This window comes from Mytilus trossulus, chromosome 2 (genome assembly GCF_036588685.1).
Source record: "Mytilus trossulus isolate FHL-02 chromosome 2, PNRI_Mtr1.1.1.hap1, whole genome shotgun sequence".
Lineage (NCBI taxonomy): Eukaryota > Metazoa > Mollusca > Bivalvia > Mytilida > Mytilidae > Mytilus > Mytilus trossulus.
This window is the reverse complement of record NC_086374.1, coordinates 51,489,770-51,513,189: the sequence shown is the minus strand read 5'-3', so window position 1 is coordinate 51,513,189 and position 23,420 is coordinate 51,489,770. Positions and strand designations below refer to the sequence as shown.

Here is a 23,420-nt window from a genome sequence, read left to right as displayed (position 1 = left end):
AGATCAACAATGATATTACCTGGCGTAGCAGTGCGAAAAATTCATTTCGACATTTCTCTTCGAAAAAAATGTCATGCTTTATGGAAGAAATGTCGTGTTTTGTAAACTTTCTCTTTATTCTCCGCAATGGGCTATAAATAAATGATTTATCAACTGTGTATTCTGACAATTTTGTGAAAATATAAGTAGTGGCAATTCTTACCTTTCATACCTTTACTTTCATTGATAAAACATCATATGGACTTGTCCAGTGTGCAGTTTGAAGATCATTTAGGTTACTATACACATGCTTGCACGTTCTGATTTAATCGATATACATGAATGTAACAGTAATCTAATCGAATTGAGTAAGATTCAATTACAATGACCGGTCCACATAATATTAAGAAATAGGGGTAAACTTGGTAGGATAAAAATGACAGAAATCTCAGTACTTTTTTTGCAATAACAAATAAAAATTTGTCAATGTTTTGCTGCAGAAATATTTCGTTCTAATTGGTATAATGGTATTGTCATAAAGTGCGTTGAAATAAACGTCTGTATAGCAAACATCGAATTCCTCAACCAAATGTTTTCACACAGTATAGGAGTTTTCAAAACTTTTCTACGGTTAAACTGTCAGAATCTAGTTCTGCTTTAATGAAAAAATAAAGATAAAAATTATGTGTCATTTCTTTAAGGAACTGATTAAGGATCAATAAGAACAGTCTCCTTGCAATTCCTGTTGGATTTAAAGAAATGTTGGAACTGTAACGCATCAGCAGTAGTTTACCGAAATAAACAGAAATTTATCATAATTTTTAATTGAGTAGAACGTCGACCAAAACATTTCTAAAGATAGAACTGTATCAAAGATAAAATTGAGAATGGAAATGGGGAATGTATCAAAGAGACAACAACCCGACCATAGAAAAAACAACGGTAGATAGTTACCAACAGGTTTTCAATGTAACGAGAAATTCCCGCACCCGGAGGCGTCCTTCAGCTGGCCCCTAAACAAATATAAATTAGTTCAGTGATAATAAACGCCATACTTATTTCTAAATTGTACACAAGAAACTAAAATTAAAATAATACAAGACTAACAAAGACCAGAGGCTCCTGACTAGCGACAGGCGCAAAATGCGGCGTGATTAAACATGTTTATGAGATCTCAACCCTCCTCATATACCTCTAGCCAATATAGAAAAGTAAACGCATAACAATACGTACATTTAAAATTCATTTCAAGAGAAGTCCGAGTCTGATGTTCGTTACTAGCACCAAAAAAGATTTTTTTCACAGGTCTTCCCCGTTTTCGAATTTTACCTAGAGTATAAGCCGGAAAATCTAGCTCCCCACCAAACCCCTACGACAAAATGACGCTAAATAAAATAATGTACACACTGTCAGGTAAATAAAATTAATTTTGTTGAAAGGTACAGTCATGGAGTACGGAAATTTAGTGAAAATAAATAGTCAGTTGGGTAGATATTAAAAATAGATAGACGAGATATAACTCTAAATAAACATTAAATTATAAAATGCATTACAAATTTACTTATAAAAAAGATGACGAATGGTGTTACTGAAACTTGTAAATGATAACTTAGTATGAGTGTCTGTTAACCATTAAAGCATTTAGGAATACATATTATTAGATCATTTCATTTTTTTTTTTCAGAGTCATATCAATATGGATGAACCAAGTATGCTATTTATTTCTAATTAAGACGATCTTACTGATTATATTTTAACCTATAATTATTTACTTTCACGCTACGAGGTCAAAAAGCACTGATACACTGCTATTCAATAATTATAGACTTTTCTTTTTTTTTCTTTTCAGAGTCTGGTGGTCGTAAGTATATAATGCTTGAAAAAAAATCACATCAATTCGCTGCTTAAATTTTTTTTATCTTTGAATATAAATTCAAAATATAATAGCTTTGAAGTGTTGATTAAAATGTGATACAAGATTTTCATATCAAATTATGTTACAAATAACTACTGAAAGGCGTGAGCAGTAATAAGACACATCAACCAAATTACACAAAACAATCATCTGGTCTACATACTACGTTTACAGTTGTGGACGTTACGCTGTGATTGGAACACAATGTGACATGTTTTTTCCTGATCAAAACTATTAGAAAAATAAAAAATTATATAAGCATGATTTGTTTTTAATCCAAAATGCATGTCTGTATATATCTAGTAACAAGACTAATTCCATATTTTTTATATTCTATAATGAAACTGGAAATTTTTTTTTATGAATCATTTATATTGTTATTGAATTCATATAAAATTTATAACGTTGGGAGCAAACCTTATGTTATAAGGAGAAATGATGATATGGAACGGCACATCCTGCATTTTTTCAACAAAGAAAGTACCAACCCTGTTTGATGAGATCTTTCAACCTTTTCCGTGGAAATACCTATGGAATTTGTTTTGATTATATTTTTATTCTGTCTAATTTGTTTCTTGCACTGTTTTTATGTTTCAAAAGATGTCGCTTATTTCTAATGTATATGATATTATACAGTTTAAACCATTGTGGTGACGTCAACCTATTCATTTACCGTGGATTCATTTTCTAGAATCAACGCTTCTCAAATCCGTCGCTGAAATGGACTAACCAAATTATATTCAATTGTGTTCTTTGTGTGTCTAATTTCTTTAAGTTTGAATTAGCCAATTTACTGATTTCTGTTCACTAATGGAATAATTTAAGAAACTTACCTTTAATTTTTGTAATTTCTATATGCCTGCACTGGGAATCGAACCCATCCATGAATTCGCTTAAGTGTCATTAACATCAACATATTGACGAAACGTCTCGGCTACCAATTGGTTACGATTTGTTTGTCTAAATCATATATGTAAATGAATATTTGATATACATCGGTACTGTGGACACACATGTATTGTACTTTTATATATACAATAATAGGCAATCGTAGTGTATGAGTTGGTAGCCTCGAGTTTTCATGGTTATGCTTAATGAGATAGAACTTGGCGGTTTAGGTTCGAATCCTTGTATTATTTTTTTGCCTCTATTCTCTAGTGTGCCTGTTTTGTTTCTTGTTTTTTTTTAAGTTATTGTGGATTTTTTGTTAAATAAAAGCTAGTTTCTTCGTTTATTATCGGATCATTGGTAGCCATTCCACATGTTTGACATGAAAATGTTTACATTCTAGGTGTTCATTTTTGTTTTATAAACCACTATTGTAAGATTTAAACTGTTTATTCGCAAATTCATATGCTAGAAAATCGTGATATGCCTAGAATAAGACTTCTTGTTAGAAATTTCGGACACATGCTTTAAATATATGCTATATATATATGTTTTATGTCAAGTTGTTGTCCCCGGCTTTGACATAAGTTTTCCCCATTTTCATTCTCATTCTTATTAGAAATAAGTTAGAATATGTCTCATTTTGTCAAAAATGTTCAAATGCCTGATAAATGAAAATCTTTAAGGGCAGACGTGGTGTGTTCAACATGTATTTGTATTGTTTCAACCATTTAATTGTAACATATAATTTATTGTAATGCATCGTTTGTCACGATAACATGGGTATCTAAACTCACTTACAATACCTTCCAACTAAGAATAGGCTTTAATTTTGAATAGATATTATCACAATAGTTTAAAGTATAGAAACAATGGATAAGCGTTCATTCATGAAAAACAAACCATTAACTCTGCGGGTTCATGGTTTCTTTTTCAAGAATCAACGCTTATCCATTGTATCTATATCACCTATACGCTTTTGAAACTGACCCTGTTAAACCAAAAACTTTTCTATGTAAGAGCTATCTCCCAAAACACTGTTTTCCCTTTTTATGAGATCTCATTCCCAACCGTAAAAGAAAGCGACAAATTTATTTTTCCAAATTGCTCATTATATTCTCAGAATGTTACGTTTGATTTTGACCGAAGCGTTATGAAGACTCCATATGAGAGTAATTCCTCCCTATGTATTTGATATAAGTGATATGCATTTCTAACTGGTAAACCATAAGTTATAGAGACCTGGGAACTTTTTTTTGAGATCCTTGGTCCAAAAAATTAAAATAAGGTCAAAGTTTACAGTCATATTCTAAATTTTTGATTTTGGCTTATGTTCAGTTATTTTCAAAAACTGTATAGCATATCCACAAATAGGTTTTACTAATTGTTAGTTGCAACATGTTGTAACCTATCAATTTTGGTTGAAAGAGTGCGAAGACAATAAATGGGAGTTTTCATCCTTTTTATAGACTAGTATTTTGCGTAAAATAATTATCTCATCAATCATACATATCAAATTAGTTTTAGTTTAAACATATTTATTTAGAGTGGATTGGGAAACAAGTTTTGCAACTTATATTAATCCCTTTCAACTTTGCGGGTGCAAGTGCTCCCTTGTAGCGGCATTAGCCTACTCTTATTCGAAATCTACAAGGGTTCCGTTAACGTGCAAGATATATGGCCCTTAATGTCATATGTCAATGCCATAGGTTAATTTAACGTTCTAGATTTTGACCTTTGCTTCAAACTCATATCTATACACTATAAAGCCATATGACTCTATTTATTTTATTCAAACCAAATAAATTTAATAAAGGTTACCCAAGGGGCTTTGTAAACTGGAAGTAGCTATTTTCTGGCTTTATTTCATGAAAAGTTGTGTAGAAACCATATATTTTTTAGAATCAGCTAGGAATAACCTTTCATTTGACACTGAGAATGACATTTTAAACCCAGTTTTAATATTTTCATATCAAAATAAATCGTTAGAAGTAATAAAGACCTTTAATTGTTCTCTGAACAATTGGTTTTATTTTTTTATTTTTTTATTTATTTTACCTCTATTCCCTTTCCGCTTTTTTTTTCTTAAATGAAAATCAAATATTGGCTTGCTTACCTTTGATATCTTTTTCTTAAGTTGCTTACTTACAAAGTTGTATTAAAAAGTCTCAAATGTGTACGACATTCGTGTTTTACTTGAAATGTGTTTATATAATTACTAGATCCTTGCATTTCTTCACAAGACAACTGACGGCTGAAGGGTAGTGAACAAATTTTGTTTAAACTGTACTTATATTAATTTGTATACGGCAATCTTCACACGTCGTACAAGTCAGATACAAAACATAGGTACAAAAACAGGCCGGAAATAAACGTTTAACCCCGCCGCATTTTTGCGCCTGTCCCAAGTCAGGAGCCTCTGGCCTTTGTTAGTGTTGTTTTATTTTAATTTTAGTTTCTTGTGTACAATTTGGAAATTAGTATGGCGTTCATTATCACTGAACTAGTATATATTTGTTTAGGGGCCAGCTGAAGGACGCTTCCGGGTGCGGGAATTTCTCGCTACATTGAAGACCTGTTGGTGACCTTCTGTTGTTCTTTTTTTACTTGGTCGGGTTGTTGTCTCTTTGACACATTCCCAATTTCCATTCTAAATTTTATGCTATATAAGTCTTATGTGCATGATCAGTTTTATTAGTTATTAGTGGTTTTGCATTAGCTGTCAGAAACTGCCCAGTACTCTCAGATCTCTACATACATATTTTCTATTTAGTTTTCTCGTTTGAATTGTTTTACATTTTCATTTCAATGCCTTTTATAGCTGACTATTTGGTATCGGCTTTTCTCATTGTTGAAGGCCGTACGGCGACATATGATTGTTAATGTCTGTGTCATTTTTGGTCTCTTGTGGAGAGTTGTCTCATTGGCAATCATACCACATCACCTAATTATTTATTGAACCTGAACCGTACATATATAGTTAGCACCGTCTCATTGTTTTATTTAATGATGTACATGTACATTCCATTACATGTTACAATAGAAATTTTCGTAAAAACAACATTTATGATTTTAACGTCATTCGAAAAGAAATTGTAGTATTGAATTCCAAAATAATTGAATCAAAATTTGTTTGCATGGCGGTAAGTAGTTTTAAAAGAGACGGTTTCTTCGTTAATGTACCTGGTGTTGCACCTTTTTGTTTTTATGTGAATCCCTCGGAATCAGATTGTAATTATTATTTCTATTTTTTCATTGTTAGTTGAGTTTTGAACATCGGTAAACTAATGTTGCATAATTTTTTTATTTCATAAAACAACTCAAATATCAAAATATTACATTAAATTAAATATCAGAAGATGCATTTATTCAATCTGAAATGTTACGTCGGACATTCAATTATCATTGTAAAACAATATTTTGACCAATGTTAAATTCTTATACTTCTTTTGAAATAGAATGGTCTTAACAAAATCACTGTTTTAAATTTGTAAAAGCTTTCACCAGTGACTAAACTCACAGTATAATATTTAAAAAGATATTAATTTAGCGGACGACCATTTAGTAACCTGGGGAGGGAAGGACTGCAAGATTAAATGTTTTCTGTGGTTTATTTTTCTTTTGTGGATTATGAGGACAAATTCAAAACTGCATATATTGCATCCGTAAGAGAAATATAGGTTAAAATGGGAAAAAGGTATGTGTTAACGCATTCACACAAATCAAAAGTGAGGTATATGTTCATGGGACAATATACCTCAAATGAAATGAATCCTGTTTTGAAACATTTGTTCGAACATTGAAAGTAAAGATATTTTGTTTGTTAAAACATTACTTATTGTTTTTACCGATTTTTTCAATATAGATTATCCAATAGTAACTCGTGAGAAAAATACATATGACATTATCACCGGGAGGGCTGTTACACTAAAATGCATGATTGACACTCCACATCACGAAGTAGAAGTTATTCAATGGAAGAAAGAAAATGTAGAAATAAATGATGGAAGCAAATACGTCATTTCTGGAAATGCTATGTACAAGTTAAAAGGAAATACAACTTTAACAATTAATAACGTACAGAGTTCAGACATTGGAGATTACTTCTGTAATGTAGAAAACAAGGACGGTATGACATATAGTGAAGCTATTACTCTTAATATACATGCACTTCGTAAGTAGTTTGTATTATGCAAATTTTATAAATTTTTTATAACAATATAGTATGCTTATTTAAAAATTGTGTCTTTCGTAAATAATGTCCTAAAGTAATTAAATTAATCTGAACTACAAACACTTATTATTTTGATTCATTTTTTTCACATAAAAGTCGAGCTATGGTAAATTGTAGGACAATGTAGTAGAAAGATAGTGCATTTTCCTTGTCAGAAACATTTTAACAGAAGACGTCACATATTTTTGCTTAATCTTGAAAAAAATGTTTTACATGAAACTGCACGTTTTTAAGAGAGAATTTTACACTATTGGGAGATCGCAATTACATTTCGACTAATTTCAACTGATTTGTTTTACGTGTTTTGCTTGAAAGTTAAGATTTGTATTATATTACCTCAAGGGTGACAGGGAAAAACAAATAAGGTCACTACAGATCTTCTTTCGAATCGAGTTCAAGCCCTTGACAAAGTGAGGTGTCAGTTTGGCTGTGCGGGATGAAAAAAAACGCTGACACGTCCGGTCAGAATGGGGACGTTAAAACCGATGTTTCTTATAGAAAAAATGCGCGTTAAGAACCGTTGTAACCACTTTTTGAGAGTTCCGTAGGGGGCCTGCTATAATGCAAAATTTCTGTGTCTATCAAGTTTACCAAAATTGTCTAGGGTGCTGTTTTATCTCCCTATTGTATTTATTATTCATTCATTCTTGTCCTTAACATAACTGGACGTTATGTTACCAACATTCAATCAATTATTATTTTGGTTAAGATATCTTTTAGTTTTAAAATTACGTCTTATAATTTTGACCGGATTGCTAAAGAATAGTCCATGGCAGCCGCAGATTTGTTTTTATTTAATCATTTGTTGGGCATGTATACTCTACTATTTCATCCCGAGCGATAGCGAGAGCTGAATTACGAATATGAATGCCAAATCCATGGTTAAGAGAAATAAATTATTACGATTGCCATAGGAGAATTTCGTTAAATTTTGTTGAACTAGAAAGCCCTATATACATGATATATAAGATACTGCTTTGGCTATTTCGTGTTATCCCTGTATGATAAAATAAGAAATTATATATAATTCAATAATAAATTAAAATAAAACTCACATTTTTCACCTTATATGTTTTCTCAATGTAATTTATTAACATTCTGAGCAATATGAAAAACTTATAAACGACTGATGTTTACATTTGATGCCGAAAACATACAAATGACGTCATCTTGTTTAGATGCCATTCAAAGACGGTATTATCATTTCGCCAAATTTTTTTACTATGAAATTTCAAACCGCAAAGTAAATTGAAATGGACTGATTTGTTAAATTTGCGTTAGAGTAGAAGTACATGTAGCTTTAATATATCTGCATCTTGACCTATGTTATCTGTTGGTTTCGGTGTTGCAAATTGGGAATACCTGGTAGTATAAATAAGTTGAGTGTAACGCGGAGTTTCCAGTTTTGTTTATTTATGCGCTTGCACTAAAAGTAGATATACTATGAGTATACTGGTAGCTGATATTGGTCGTCATATTAGAATTTGGATTATACAACCGTATCGGTACAAACAACATACAACGCTAACCTCGACTGCTACGAAACATTTCAAAGTAATATATAATCCCCAGCACATGACATACCTGCTTGTTTTATCCGACTTATAAGAACGTATGATATTTTGTTTAAGTATCAGACAATGTGGTTTATAGGCCCCAAAAATAATAAGAAGAAAGGGATCGCAATTGCATTTCGATTGATTTTTTATATAGTTGATAGCCGTAGCTTTTATGTATATTCAAAGTCATGTTTTTCTCTGGCTGTTTATGACATCTTTACACTAAATCCATTTGATGTTGGATGTGTACGGATTGATTGTTTAGTCTTAAGTGCATGATTTTTTATTAGTTGTTAGTGGCTTTGAACTAGCTGTCAGATAACTGCGAGTACTCTCAGATCTGTTCATTGTGTCTTTTTGTGTCGGGATGTATAAGTACCCGGCCACGTCCACTTGTATTTTTTGTCTATCTGATGAGTTAACTTAAAGCCTTTTTTCAACTAATTTTTATAGTTCGTTCTTATGTTGTACTGTTATACCACTGTCTCAGGTTAGGGTGACGGTTGGGATACCGCTAACATGTTTAACCCCGCCGAATTATTTAATGTATGTGCCTGTCTCAAGTCAGGAGTCTGTAATTCAGTGGTTGTCGTTTGTTAATGTGTTATATATTTGTTTTTCGTTAATTTTTTACATAAATAAGGCCGTTAGTTTTCTCGCTTGAAGTGTTTTACATTGTCTTATCGGGGCATTTTATAGCTGACTATGCGGTATGGGTTTTGCTCATTGTTGGAGGCCGTATGGTGACTTATAGTTGTTAATGTTTGTGTCATTTTGGTCTTTTGTGGATAGTTGTCTCATTGGCAATCATACAGCATCTCCTTTTTTATGCTTATATGCGTTTTGTGTTCCTTTGTTACATTTTTGTTTGTATTTATAGTTAATAATATTATAATACAATGTTTACTAATATACCCCTATTTTGACATTTGTACTTATTATGTCTGTTTTGTTCACACATCGTTGGCAATATAATGGACTTTGTTGTAAACACAAAAATGCCCGTACCAAGTCAGGAAAAAGTAAAATCACAAAACTACTTAACTCAGAGGAAAATCTAATCGGAAAGTCCATAATCACATGGCAAAAACAAATGACAAATGAAAAAGATGGCTGTTATTAATTCGTTTGATGTGTTTGATATCTTGAATTTGCCATTTTATTAATTTTATTAACGACTCTCCGTTATGAATTTTTGTCGGAGTTTTTATGTAAGTTCACTTTTGCATGAAAGTTTATATGATGTGTATGTCTTGCAGTGTTTAGATTTCGTATATATTACATGTATATGTGATTTAAGTTAAAGTTAAAATGCTATGCCCAAAATAACATCTTGTTTATATATAAATTAATATTTTTAGATCTTCCATCCATATCGGTACAAACAACATACAACGCTAACATCGGAGACTCAGAAACATTTCAATGTACAATTTCATCGCCACAACATGTTATTACTGATATTTCTTGGACTAAAGGATCAGTAAAACTCTCTGCAGGCACCAAATATACAATATCAAATAATGGCTTAAGTCAGAATAACGGAGTGCCGACACTTACAATTAATAATATACAGTCTTCCGACAGTGGCATATACAATTGTTATGCTGACAATCAGGACGGTCAGAATAAAAGTTTAGATATAAATCTACATGTAAAGGAACGTAAGTAAATTATGTGTAGCTAGACATGTTGTATTCTATAAATAAAAATACTACCTTTTTGTTATTTTATAATTGGTCTTGTATCGATTAATTAGTTTAGATATAGGAAGATGTGGTGTGATTGCCAATGAGACAACTCTCCATCCAAAATTACGATTTATAAAAGTAAACCATTATAGGTCGATGTACGGCCTTCAACACGGAGCCTTGTCTCACACCGAACAACAAGCTATAAAGGGCCTCAAAATTACTAGCGTAAAACCTTTCAAACGGTAAAACCAACGGTCTAATCTATAAAAAAAAATCGAGAAGCGAGAAACACGTTTTAATCACATAAACCAACAACAACTACTGTACATCAGATTTCTGCCTTAGGACAGGTACAAACATTTAAATTTGAAGCGGGATTAAACGTTTTAATGGTACCAAACCTTCTCCCTTTTTCTGAAACAATAGAATAATAACACAACATAGAAAACACACGATAAAATATAAATTGGCAGATTAAAAGGAAAATATGTGGTTATCTGATATGTAACTTAATCCTCCTTTAATACATATAATAAAGTCTAAAACATTTGTGGAAAAACATCGCGGCTTAAACAATGATTTTCGATGCTTATTTCTTTTATCGACATGGCGTGAATATGCTAAAAGTAAAATAATTAAACTTGTGTTGTCTAACTTATTCAGATTCTTAAAATTCTTGCATATCCTTTATTTTAAAATTATCACACAACTTTATAGAATGATAAAAATAGAATGCTGAAAAATATGGTGATCATAATTTCTAATATTTAGAAATTGAGCCAATTACACAACAACAATAATTAATGAATTATACTTTGTATACGACAATAGTTAAGGCCAAAACAGCGGAACAATCGTGTGTGACTCAAACAACTGTTATTATAGACCCGGTTCGGATAAATATGAGCGAGCGCCTAGCTCTGCTTCTTAATTTTGACAGTCTTTCAATTTGATGTTCAGCTTATACAAGTGTATTTTTAAATTGTAATCAACATATTTGATGTAATACGAGTTTTTAAATGTTGAACAATTACAAATAATATGTGTTCATAAAACAAATATTATAATACAACTCGTTTAGATTGTTTTTAATTGTTGGGGGCTGTTATAGCTTACAATGCGGTATGGATTTGCGCATATGACTATTAATTAACAAGTCACATCATAGTTAAAGACCTACCGAATAAGACTATTTATCGGCTTTGTAATAAACATGAGCAACACGTTGAGTGCCACATGTTAAGGAATATCTTCCTATCGTTCTGGAGCACATGAGATCACCCCAAATTGTTGGTGGGGTTCGTTTTGCTGTTGTTCCCTTTTTGTGATATTTTTATCTATTGTGTCTGTTTTGTTCACGCATCGTTGTCAATAAAATGGATTTTGACGCAACTGTCATACAAATGAGAGTTTTGGGGTTTTAATACACCATTTTCTACTAAGAAAATGCCTGTACCAAGTTAGAAATATGACAGTTGTTATCCATTAGTTTGATGCGTTTGAGCTTTTAATTTTTTCCTTTTGATTGAGCACTTTCCGTTGTGAATTTTCCTCTGAGTTTAGTACTTTAGTACTTTTACTTTTTGAAGACATTTGCAGAACTTGAAGTGTTCCTGCTTTGTATCGATCTGATAAGTTAATCACTTTTCAACCGAGGTCCTAGTAGTACTGTCCTAGGTTCCAGAAAAGTTTGGGCCGAGTTCAAATGACTTTATCCTAGCCACATGTTGTAAGTGCCTGTCACAAGTCAGGTGCTTGCAACTCAGAGGTTGTTGTCTGTTACTATATATCACATTTGTTTTTCGTTATATTTTTTTACATGAATCAGGCCGTTACTTTTATCGGTTGGATTTTTTTTATATTTTTCGGACATTTATATAGCGGACTACGTAGTATGGGTTTCACTTATAGTTGAAAGCTGTACGGTAGTCTATATTTGTTAATTTCTGTGTCATCCGATCTCTTGTGGAGTGTTGTCTTATTGGTAATCACACTACGAATTCAATTTTTTATATTGAAACATACTAATGTCATAAAAAATATAACGTTATAGATCATAGTAAAATCTTAATAATAAATATTTTATTTTACATTTGCTTACCTGTTTAAATGAAAATTTCAATGACAAATTTGATTGAATATACGCCAGCTACCACAGTCAGTCAATCAGAAAAGGTTTTGAATTGCGTTCACGATTTCAATATTTAGGATGGAATATATTTGTTGATGACTTTAAATTTGGATTTTAATTACTAAACGGAATAAGGACTAAAACAGAAATTGTGTTAGAAGATGACCCTTCGTATCTTTCAACAACTAAACTGTTCCTTTGTATGTTCTTTAAGGTCATTATGCTTTTCAAGATTAAATTTTTTATACGTTCTTTGGCTTTCAAAACAAATTTGGTTTGAGTTTTGCTGTTATTGGTTAATCTAGAAATATTTTTAAAGTATTATTTTCATTTAATATTTAGATATTCCAATAGTATCCATACTACCAACATCAATAGCTAACACTATCATCGGAGGTTCCGTGACATTAACATGCACAATAACATCATCAGTGCATCCACTTACTAGTGTTTCCTGGACGAAAAACATTGCCGGGGCATCACAGATACTTTCAACAGTTCTTTTAAAATACACAGTAGTTACTGTTGGATTAAATCAAAATAGTGGAACTTCAACTCTCTTAATTAATGATGTATCGTCTTCAGATGAAGCAAATTACTTTTGTATTGCTGAAAACGAAGATGGAGTTGCCAGTTCATCTACTACTCTTCAAATGTCACCACGTAAGAATATTCATCTAAATATGCTATTGTTATTTGCTAAAATAAATGGCATTTCTCACAATATTTGATTGAATGCAAGTTTGCAAAATGTTTTGTCGTTTCATAAATATTTTGAATTATCCTAATTATTATCGATAAGACTGGTAGAGCGGTTACAATATGCATTTTAATTTGATTAAAAATAATCAGCTCTGAAGAAAGGATTATACACTGGCAATACGAAACAACCCTTTATGGCATCGTACTAAAAATAAATGTAAACTATAGAATCAAAGGACCATCTAATAGGGCTTGAAAGTGCACAGCAATTTGCTTTTACAACTGTAATAATTTGACATTGTGTGAAACGTTTAAATCATTATCACATATATAACATTTTAACCTTAAAACGTCGATTAAGGAATTCTTGCAAATAATAAATGTAACAATATATAATGGGTACCGAGAATCGATCAAGGGCTAGAAACAAATATTGATAAGGGACTTTCCTTTTGAATTTTCCTTAGAATCGATATTTTTATTATTTTCACTTCATATTTTTATAACGTATCAAAGGATTTTCAAAACCAATTATTAAAGGAGTTTGACATAAGAACAAATGAACGTTTTTTTTCGTTCTAATGATTTATAATTTATTTCAATTTTACATAAATGACAACAGAAATAACAACTAAAGAAACGACAACAGAAATAACAACTGAAGAAACGACAACAGAAACAAAAACTGAAGAAACAACAACACTTCAAAAGACATCCACTGTAACTGGTAATTAGAAATAGCTATTATAAAATTGTTATGAACATTTTTTAAAACAATCTCCTGAAACGCTAATTTGTTATAATGTTGAAGAGTTTAATATATTTAATTGTATTCGTTTTGTAACTAGAGATTTAGTTTGTAATTGATCTATTAGTACATCTTGGTATGTTATATTTTTTTGGCGTCTGAAGGGATTTCAAGTATTCACCTTCCCCCGGAATGGTCGAATGCAAAACAAACATTTGCAAGCAAGGGAGGTTTGAACATGTAGGAGCATTTAGAGCTACATGAAAAAAAGGCAGTAAAAAGAACAGCCGAATCCATAAAAGAATTACCTTTTTTGAAGGATTTGGAAATTACGTTTGTTAAATGGTTTTTTTTTCATGGCTTAAATCAATTTTGGAAAACAGTCAACCGGTATTGGTACTGACTAGTGCTAGATAAATAAAATAATACTTTATAAATAGTATGTGTTCAATGGATATTTCTTGGTTTACCATCACCAGTAATCATCAACCCTAAATATTTACAATACATGTATATATAAAAACGTAGATAAAATGTAATAAATCATGGCAGTTAACCATCACTAATATCAGTCAAGTGCTTGTAGACATATTTGTTACGTTCGGAGGACTTGATTTTCAATGGACTGTTGGCATTCCAATGGGAACAAATTGTGCCCCTCTATTTGCCGACTTGTTTTTTTATAATTATGAGGCTGACTTTATACAGGAACTTCTTAGGACGAAAAATAAGAAGTTCGCGATATCCTTTAACTCTACTTTCCGCTATAAAGATGATGTTCTTTCACTAGATAATTAAAAATATTGTGACTATGTGGAACGCATCTGTTCAATCGAAATAGAGATAGAGGATACTACGAATACATTAAGTCGGCCTCATATCGTGACTCACATCTAGAAATTGACAATGAGGGTCAGTTAAAAACAAAACTTTACGACAAAAGAGATGATTTCAGCTTTTCATTTGTGAATTTTCTATTTCTAAGTAGCAACATTCCAGCAGCACCGGCATACGGGGTATATATTTCTACATTGATACGATATTCCCGTGCTTGAATTTCTTATAATGATTTTCTTGATAGAGGCACTACAAAAGTCAAAACGTCTGAAAAGACCAGTTTTTGTCATGATTTGCATGAACTTTTACTTGACATTCTCCAAATGTATGACTCGTGTCTTAATTTTTCTTGACAAATTCTCATTTATATCAAATTTGTATGAAATTTACTCGACATATTCTTGACATTCTGAATATGGTCTTAAAATTTCTTGACAAATACTTGACATTTGAATACTGTCTTGAAATTTCTCGACATATTCTCGACATTCCTATACTTTCTCAGTATGGTTTGACATATTCTGAACATTTTGAATTGTGTCTTAAATTTACTTGACAGTTCTGAGTTTTACAAATCATGACCAATATTCATAATACAACTTTAATCTTTATTTCTTTTTACATAATATACTGTTGTTTTAAGTTACACTTCTTCCAACAAATATGAAAGTTGGGCATGTAAAATAATTGAAAATTTGGGTATTTAAATAGTTTCACAAATGCAAATATGGCTATATAATCTAATGTACAAAACAATTTAAATGAGGGTGTGTTGATATAAAACAATTTAAATGTGGGTTTTCTAAAACTTTACAAATTTTAATTCCTAAATCTTATTAATTAAATGATTAAAATCATTCATACGGTAGACATATTTCACTCTACATTCATAATATCCAATGTTATTATGGTAAATAATTATTGTACAAGAATGCGGTTTATATAAATAGCAATTTATGATGATATGAAAATCATTCATTTAGCAGAAGAAAAATTGTGTAATGTCATCTGTTGGAATATATATTAAAAAGTATTACACATGGACAGGATGTTCCCCATAAAATTATGATGTTTCACACCCCAGAATACACGCAACTGTAAAGTAGAAATTACTGATTTACCTGTAAGCAGCCATACAACTTATCAGTTGACCTGCCATAATGATTCCAAAGATTAAAAGAAAATTATTATCTTCTCATGGAATAATAATAATAAAAAAAAGAATTCCTAATGGTTTCATCAATGATTTCTATTTTTTATTCAAATTTGAGTGTTGAATTTTATAATTTTTAATTAATGATTTCATTGGTCTCGAACATATATACATAATATAGATCTAAAGTTTTTTTTTCTTTTCCGGAAAGAGTTATCACAAATTGTTGTTGATACAAAATTATAGAATTCAAAACCCAAATTTGAATAAAAAAATGTTTTTGGGTTCTACAAAAAATAGAGTTTGAATCAAGATGAGAACAAATTCTTTGACCAACACATATGTCAAGACATATTCAGATATTATTAAGAATGTCAAGACAGATCGAGACATTATTAAGAATGTCAAGAATATGTGAAGACAGATCGAGACAAATTTAAGACAGTCAAGAATTGGTCCAGACTAATCCAGACTCTTATCAGATGATACAGGAAGAGTTGAGAAATTTTAAGACAATGTTAATACTGTCAAGACACTTGTCAAGAAAAATCAAGAACCTTTTTAGACAAACTAATACTATGTCAAGAATTTTTAAAAATTATGCAGACAAATTAAGAATGTCAAGTAAAAATTCATGCAAATTCAGACAAAAACTGGTCTTTTTAGACTTTTTGACTTTTGTAGTGAGGGTTGCTGCTCACAAGGAAGCTATTAAACCAAGAGTTCCAAATGGTGAAGTTGAAATCATCCCTTCGTAAATTTTACGGACGCTATCACGAGTTGGTTAGCCGTTATGGAATAACCGTTTTTCAAGTGATATCGTATATGTTCCTTACGTTGTAACTACAATCCCCTTCCCTTTCATGAATGTGACCTACCGAATTAGACTATTTACCAGATTTGTTAACACATAAGCAATCGACGGGTGCCACGTGTTGAGCAGGATCTGTTCAACCTTCCGGAGCACCTGAGGTCACCCCTAGTTTTTGGTGGGGTTCGTGTTGCTTATTCTTTAGTGATCTATGTTGTGTCATGTGTACTATTGTATGTCTGTTTGTCTTTTTCATTTTTAGCCATGACGATGTCAGTTTATTTTCGATTTTGGAGTTTGACTGTCCCTCTTGTATTTTTCATCCCTCTTTATTTAAGATACGGTTGAATGAGGAACTTGCATTTTTGATGACATATTTATAGAAATTTGTTTATAGAAATATTTTCCTCGTCAATATATCAAACTACAGGGTGTGAAAAAATAATTTAATGAAAGATATTTTTGCAGGAGGTTCTTGTACATGTCATTCTGAAACTGTATGCACCGCCTTAAAAGGTAAGGCCTATTCTTTATCAATTACTATTTTTGTTTCTTATATTGATGTTGAGCAAAGTGTCGATACATTTTTTTTGACGTAGATATTTTATTGAGAGCAAAACATTTTTCGCCGGATCAGCCAAGTAGTTTAAACGTATTTTATTGTTCAAAAAGAACAAACGGATAAAACACATTTGTTTTCAACTTAGTAACGTTTTCTCAAATACATACATATAAATACAAACATAAATGAACATTACATATATCTGACTTGAAACAATTATATGCCAGCATGAATATATAAAAATAAATTACATATTCGAAATTTGAAGAATCGAATCAATGGATATTTTCGACTCAATATAACGAATCGAGTGCGTCTATTTTTTTTAGAAAAAAATAAATACAAACACACCGAGCTGTGTAAAATTAAAATATGTTAGTGTACATGAAAGTGTGAATTGGTTTAAATGCAAATTACACACTCATAGTTAATGATTTGGATACATAATAAGTCGCTTTATTCGTTACGAATGATTACAAAATATGAAATAAATCTACATGTATTTGTAAGTATCAATTTTATTTCTTTAATTGAAACGTATCTGATAACAATAGTAAATCATAAAGTTCAATCGATTATGGTATCCCTAATGCGGGGTTCACACATTGCCGATTATTGCTCCCGTTTGAGATCAGACAACAATACGACACGAAAAGTGAAAAAGTTTGATTAGTATCCTCAATTATCTGGAATGTCCTATTATTGTCTGAACGCAGTCGTTTTAGTTCGTAACAGATTCCTACTGGTCGGGAAGGGTCCGAATAGTTCCGCAAAGCACCCCGACAGTTAGGTGCGTCCCGTAACATTCGGGGAAACTCAGCCGATATTGTCTAGTCAGATTACTATCGTGCCTATGTCCTGACAGATTCTGCTGTATCGGATCGAATTTCTAACAATATTCTGTGTATTCGGGACGGTGGAATGATCTTGAGATATTTTTCAGTGCTATTTTTCTGCCGATTGAGTCCAGATTGCACCCAGATCTTGTCGATTGCGAACCGTTTTTGCCGAAACCGTTCTGAAACAGTCGCGTTATTAATTCAAAATTCGTCAATGATACCCACGTCAGAGTCCCGACAATTACAGAATACAATACGACTGAAACCAGACAAAGCCGTTTTCAATGCGATCAAGCGGACCGTGATAGGATTACGTTCCGACAGTACCTGATCATCCCGAGTATGCCGACAGTTTTGCGAACGGATAGCTTCCGTCAGCGGCGGTTCACTGTCTTGTGACTATCTGATTTCTGTCGAATTACATTCGGTAGAATCGGGACGCAGTCGTGACAGACTCGGTCAAATTTTAACTGGCGAAAGATACAAATCGTATTAGAAGCGGATTTAGAACGGGATTATCGGGATAAATTCGCTTGGAAACGGTTGAATATCGACGCTTCCTGAACAATATCTGATTGTTGTCGTTATTAAAAAAAAAATTACAAATTTTAATTAAAGTTTGAATTTCCATCCACGATTCATAGGATCTTGATCAGACATTTAATAAATTTTAATCGGGAATTGTCCTATCAAGGACGGCAGGAAAAATCGTGAATGTGTGACCCCAGCTTAAGAGCATAAATTGATCATGTTCCAGTAAGATATGTTACAGAGATACGGTTGTCAAAGTTGAGAACAACGCTTAGTACTTTTCATATACTTTTGTACTGATAGAAAAATACTATCATTTTCGTCAGAACTAATAGACTCATCACACGATATCAGTAAATCAATTGTAATATTGACAGCCTTTTTTAAGAAAAGCCTTTGTGCTGACAAGTCGTTACAATGTAATAAATAATATCTTACATCTTCATTGATAAGGCCAAGTGCACCAGTGTAAAGTAAACAGTGCGCTCTATATTTGGAAACCGATAATTTTCAAACACAAGAGTCAAACTTTCAAACCTTTCAATCCGAATCGCATACAGATACCTCGTAAAGCAAAAATAAATAAAGGCAACAGAAGTATACCGCTGTTCAAAATTTAAAAATCGATAGATAGAAAAAAACAAATCCGAGTAACAAACTAAAACTGAGAGAAACGTTTCAAATATAAGAGAACTACGACACAACAGAGACACAGCAGAGACACAACACCAAAATGTAACATACACAGTACACGTTATAAAAAGTACATTCAACATCATAAATCAAAAATACTGAAAACGCCATGGCCTAGCAAATAGGAGCAAAACACAAACAAAATCTAATAAAACACAATATAGAAAACTAAAGACTGAACAACACGTACCCCAACAAAACCGGTGGTGATCTCGGATCCTGCTCACATCAGACACCCGTCGTGTTACACCTAAAAAATGAATGCATAGCTTATATCAAGTGAAATGGCATCACAAAAATTATTGAATGGTAGTATACCGCCGTTCAATATTTATAAACACGTTTAACTGAAAACAAATCCGGATCAAAAACCTAAACTTAAGGTTCACATCAATTATAAGAGGAAAACATTGAACTGCTACAAAAATAAAACGCCAACATTCATAGCAACAGACTATTGGACAATAAATGCCATATTCCTAACTTAGGACAGGACATTAAAAAAATGGTGAATTGAACCTGGTTTATGGCTATTTAAATCTCTTGCTTTTATTGCAATGTTAAATTATATCGCAAAAATGACAACAACACATAACAAAGACAAGACTGCTTCCGATAAAAACAACACGGACATTGAAAAAATGCACAAAGACACACAATTAAGACTAAAGCAAAAGCCTTAAGATTCCCTTTTAAACAAAACTACATGTGCTATCATGTGCTTCAGAAGGGTGTGCAAATCCTGCTCAAAATGTGGCACTGACATTTAAAGAGCAGACATATTTTCTTGTGACCTTTCTTTACTAATTTTTTTCCAGTATTTAGATGGGCTTACCTCAAGGATAGTAACCTAACATTTGAGGAAATGAAAGAAGAAATGAAAGAATACTTAGACGAACTAAAATCTAATTTGACTGTTGACAAAAAAACAACAACAGCTGCCATTAGACGAAAGATATCGGTACGTGACCTCAGAACATCTGCAGTTTCATTAGGTGCTTCGGGGATAGTACTACTTATTATACCGACTGTTTTCATTTTTACCCTGGATTTAACAAGATTTATACAGTACATTCAAAATCGGAAAAGAACCAATAAATACAAATAAATTTAAATCCAGTGTCAATGTAAATGTGCTTTTGTTCATATTACATCGTTATATTTGATCGTTTAGGAATGTTATTTCTTCTAAGTTCACGCAAAAGATGGCATTCTGTTCATGCTTTAAATCAATATCTTTTGTACAGGTTAGAAAAAGTTCTATAACCTTGGTATCAGACTGAATGTTGTTATGTACCGCTTTGCATGATGCAAATGCATATGGAACTATTATTGTTAATCAACTAAAATTATTTGCCTTCTATGAAAAAAATCCTTTTATATTTCGATGTTTTTATTTAAGGATATGTCGTCTTTGTGACAGATATTTAAAGTTTGAATAATTTTACAGATTGCTTGTCTGGAATCGACAACTGGTGAAATATTTGTTATAAAAGTATCTTTTAATATCATTTTTAACGTTTCCCTTTTTCAATTCGTGTTTTTCTGTAAAATTAGTACTATGACATATGTGATTTATCACCACAGACAAACTAATGTAAAATTAAATATTAAATATCTGTGTCTCTATGATTCATATTTAACACCTACGTGTGGAGTTTTTGTGGACTTTTTATACAACATGACAGAATTCAGTAACAAAACTAGAGGCTCTAAAGAGCTTGAGTAGCTCACCTTGGTCTATATGAATATTAAACAAAGGAAGCAGATGGATTCATGACAAAATTGTGTTTTGGTGATGGTGATGTGTTTGTACATCTTACTTTACTGAACATTCTTGCTGCTTGCAACTATTTCTATCTATCTATTGAACTTGGTCCAGTAGTTTCAGTAGAAAATGTTAGAAAAAATTTACAAATTTAAATGAAAATTGTTAAAAATTGACTATAAAGGACAATAACTCCTTAGGGGGTCAGTTGACCATGGCGGCCATCTTGATTGGTTCGTTGGGTCACGCCACACATTTTTTAAACTAGATACCCCAATGATGATTGTAGCAAAGTTTGGTTTAATTTGGCCCAGTAGTTTCAGAGGAGAAGATTTTTGTAAAAGATAACTAAGATTTACGAAAAATGTTTAAAAATTTACTATAAAGGGCAATAACTCCTAAAGGGGTCAACTGACCATTTTGGTCATGTTGACTTATTTGTAAATCTTACTTTGCTGAACATTATTGCTTTCACAGTTTATCTCTATCTATAATAATATTCAAGATAATAACAAAAAACAGCAAAATTTCCCTAAAATTACCAATTCAGGGGCAGCAACCCTACAACGGGTTGTTCAATTCATCTGAAAATTTCAGGGCAGATAGATTTTCACTTAATAAACAATTTTACCCCCATGTCAGATTTGCTCTAAATGCTTTGTTTTTTTAGTTATAAGCCAAAAACTGCATTTTACCCCTATGTTCTATTTTTAGCTGTGGCGGCCACCTTGGTTGGTTGGCCGGGTCACGCCAAACATTTTTTAAACTAGATACCCCAATGATAATTGTGGCCTTGTTTGGTTTAATTTGGCCCAGTAGTTTCAGAGGAGAAGATTTTTGTAAAAGATTACAAAATTTACGAAAAATTGGTAAAAAATTACTATTAAGGGCAATAACTCCTTAAGGGGTCAACTGACCATTTTGATCATTTGACTTATTTGTAGATCTTACTTTGCTGAACATTATTGCTGTTTACAGTTTATCTCTATCTATAATAATTTTCAAGATAATGAGCGAAAACAGACAAAATTTCCTTGAAATTACCAATTCAGGGACAGCAACCCAACAACGGGTTGTCCGATTCATCTGAAAATTTCAGGTCAGATAGATCTTGACCTGATAAACAATTTTATCCCCATGTCAGATTTGCTCTAAATGCTTTGGTTTTTGAGTTATGAGCCAAAAACTGCATTTTACCCCTATGTTTTATTTCTAGCCATGGGTGCCATCTTTGTTGGTTGGCCGGGTCACGCCACACATTGTTTAAACTAGATACCCCAATGATGATTGTAGCCAAGTTTGGTTTAATTTGGCCCAGTAGTTTCAGAGGAGAAGATTTTTGTAAAAGTTAACGACGACGGACGAAGACGACGCCGGACGCCAGACGCCAAGTGATGAGAAAAGCTCACTTGGCCTTTTAGGCCAGGTGAGCTAAAAAGGTATATCCCTTACCGATAACATTTTTGTTACATTTTTTATAAGGAAATGAATGAAATAATTCCTTTTAAAAAAAGTTTTGAGCTCTTGAAAGTCCTTTTATTTTCTTTTACCGGATGACAATTCTGTACACAAGTTTACTCCTGACATTGGTTGATGATATTGCTGCATCTTCTTATGAATACATAGCGTGATAAATGACTGAACGATAAAGGTATAATTTGTTAATGAGATTATTTATTTTACTCCTAGCATGTTTAGAGAAACAGCCAGTGGTTTTTTTTTCTTTTTTTTTGACATATCTATCATCGATCCGATAGCTTAACAATTTGTGTTGTTTTATTATAATTAACATATTTATGTAAGAGTTGGATTTCTGAGAGAACCCCATAATTTTTAATGCACATCTTCAACAAAAGACAGTATTAAATACTTGTATTAAAAACCTATTTCACTTTGACACATACGATATTCCCACTTTCTAAAATTTTTCTCTTAAGTTATTCCAAACTTATAACATATATTCTATAACCTCTGTTGCACAGTTGCACAATTTTCCATACTATGGATGAATTTTATTCTGATACTATGTATCTGTATTTTAACCCACTATTTTCTACTTAGGATAATGCCTGTACCAAGTCAGGAATATGACAGTTGCTGTCTATTTGTTTTATTTATAAGGTTAATTAGCTAATGATTCATTGCAAAAGAGAAATTTATGGTATAAATCAGCATGACTCTTGTCACAATATTGTTCTCGCATTACCTCACCTATCCTCTTCATGCCAGTCGGCATTTTAGGCCCTGATACATTTTTTTTCATTTCACATGGTCTTTAGCTGCTGTTCTTGTTGTAGCACAGCTGTTCCATCCAAATGAAGTTCTTTCACAATATTGTTACATCTATAATATGTCTTTTTTATCCAAAGATAAAAT

The 23,420-nt window shown here is 32.0% G+C and overlaps 1 protein-coding gene across 1 annotated transcript; it reads left to right on the top strand.

The window, feature by feature from the left end:
* The first annotated feature begins 1,835 nt into the window (after positions 1-1,835).
* On the top strand, positions 1,836-20,836 carry LOC134705836 (cell adhesion molecule-related/down-regulated by oncogenes-like). Its single transcript, XM_063564551.1, has 7 exons — positions 1,836-1,840; positions 6,648-6,956; positions 9,937-10,239; positions 12,743-13,063; positions 13,725-13,829; positions 17,120-17,167; positions 20,095-20,836. Exons 2-7 carry the CDS (start codon positions 6,719-6,721, stop codon positions 20,382-20,384), a joined length of 1,305 nt encoding a protein of 434 aa, XP_063420621.1. The 5' UTR covers positions 1,836-1,840; positions 6,648-6,718; the 3' UTR covers positions 20,385-20,836.
* Positions 20,837-23,420: the final 2,584 nt, after the last annotated feature.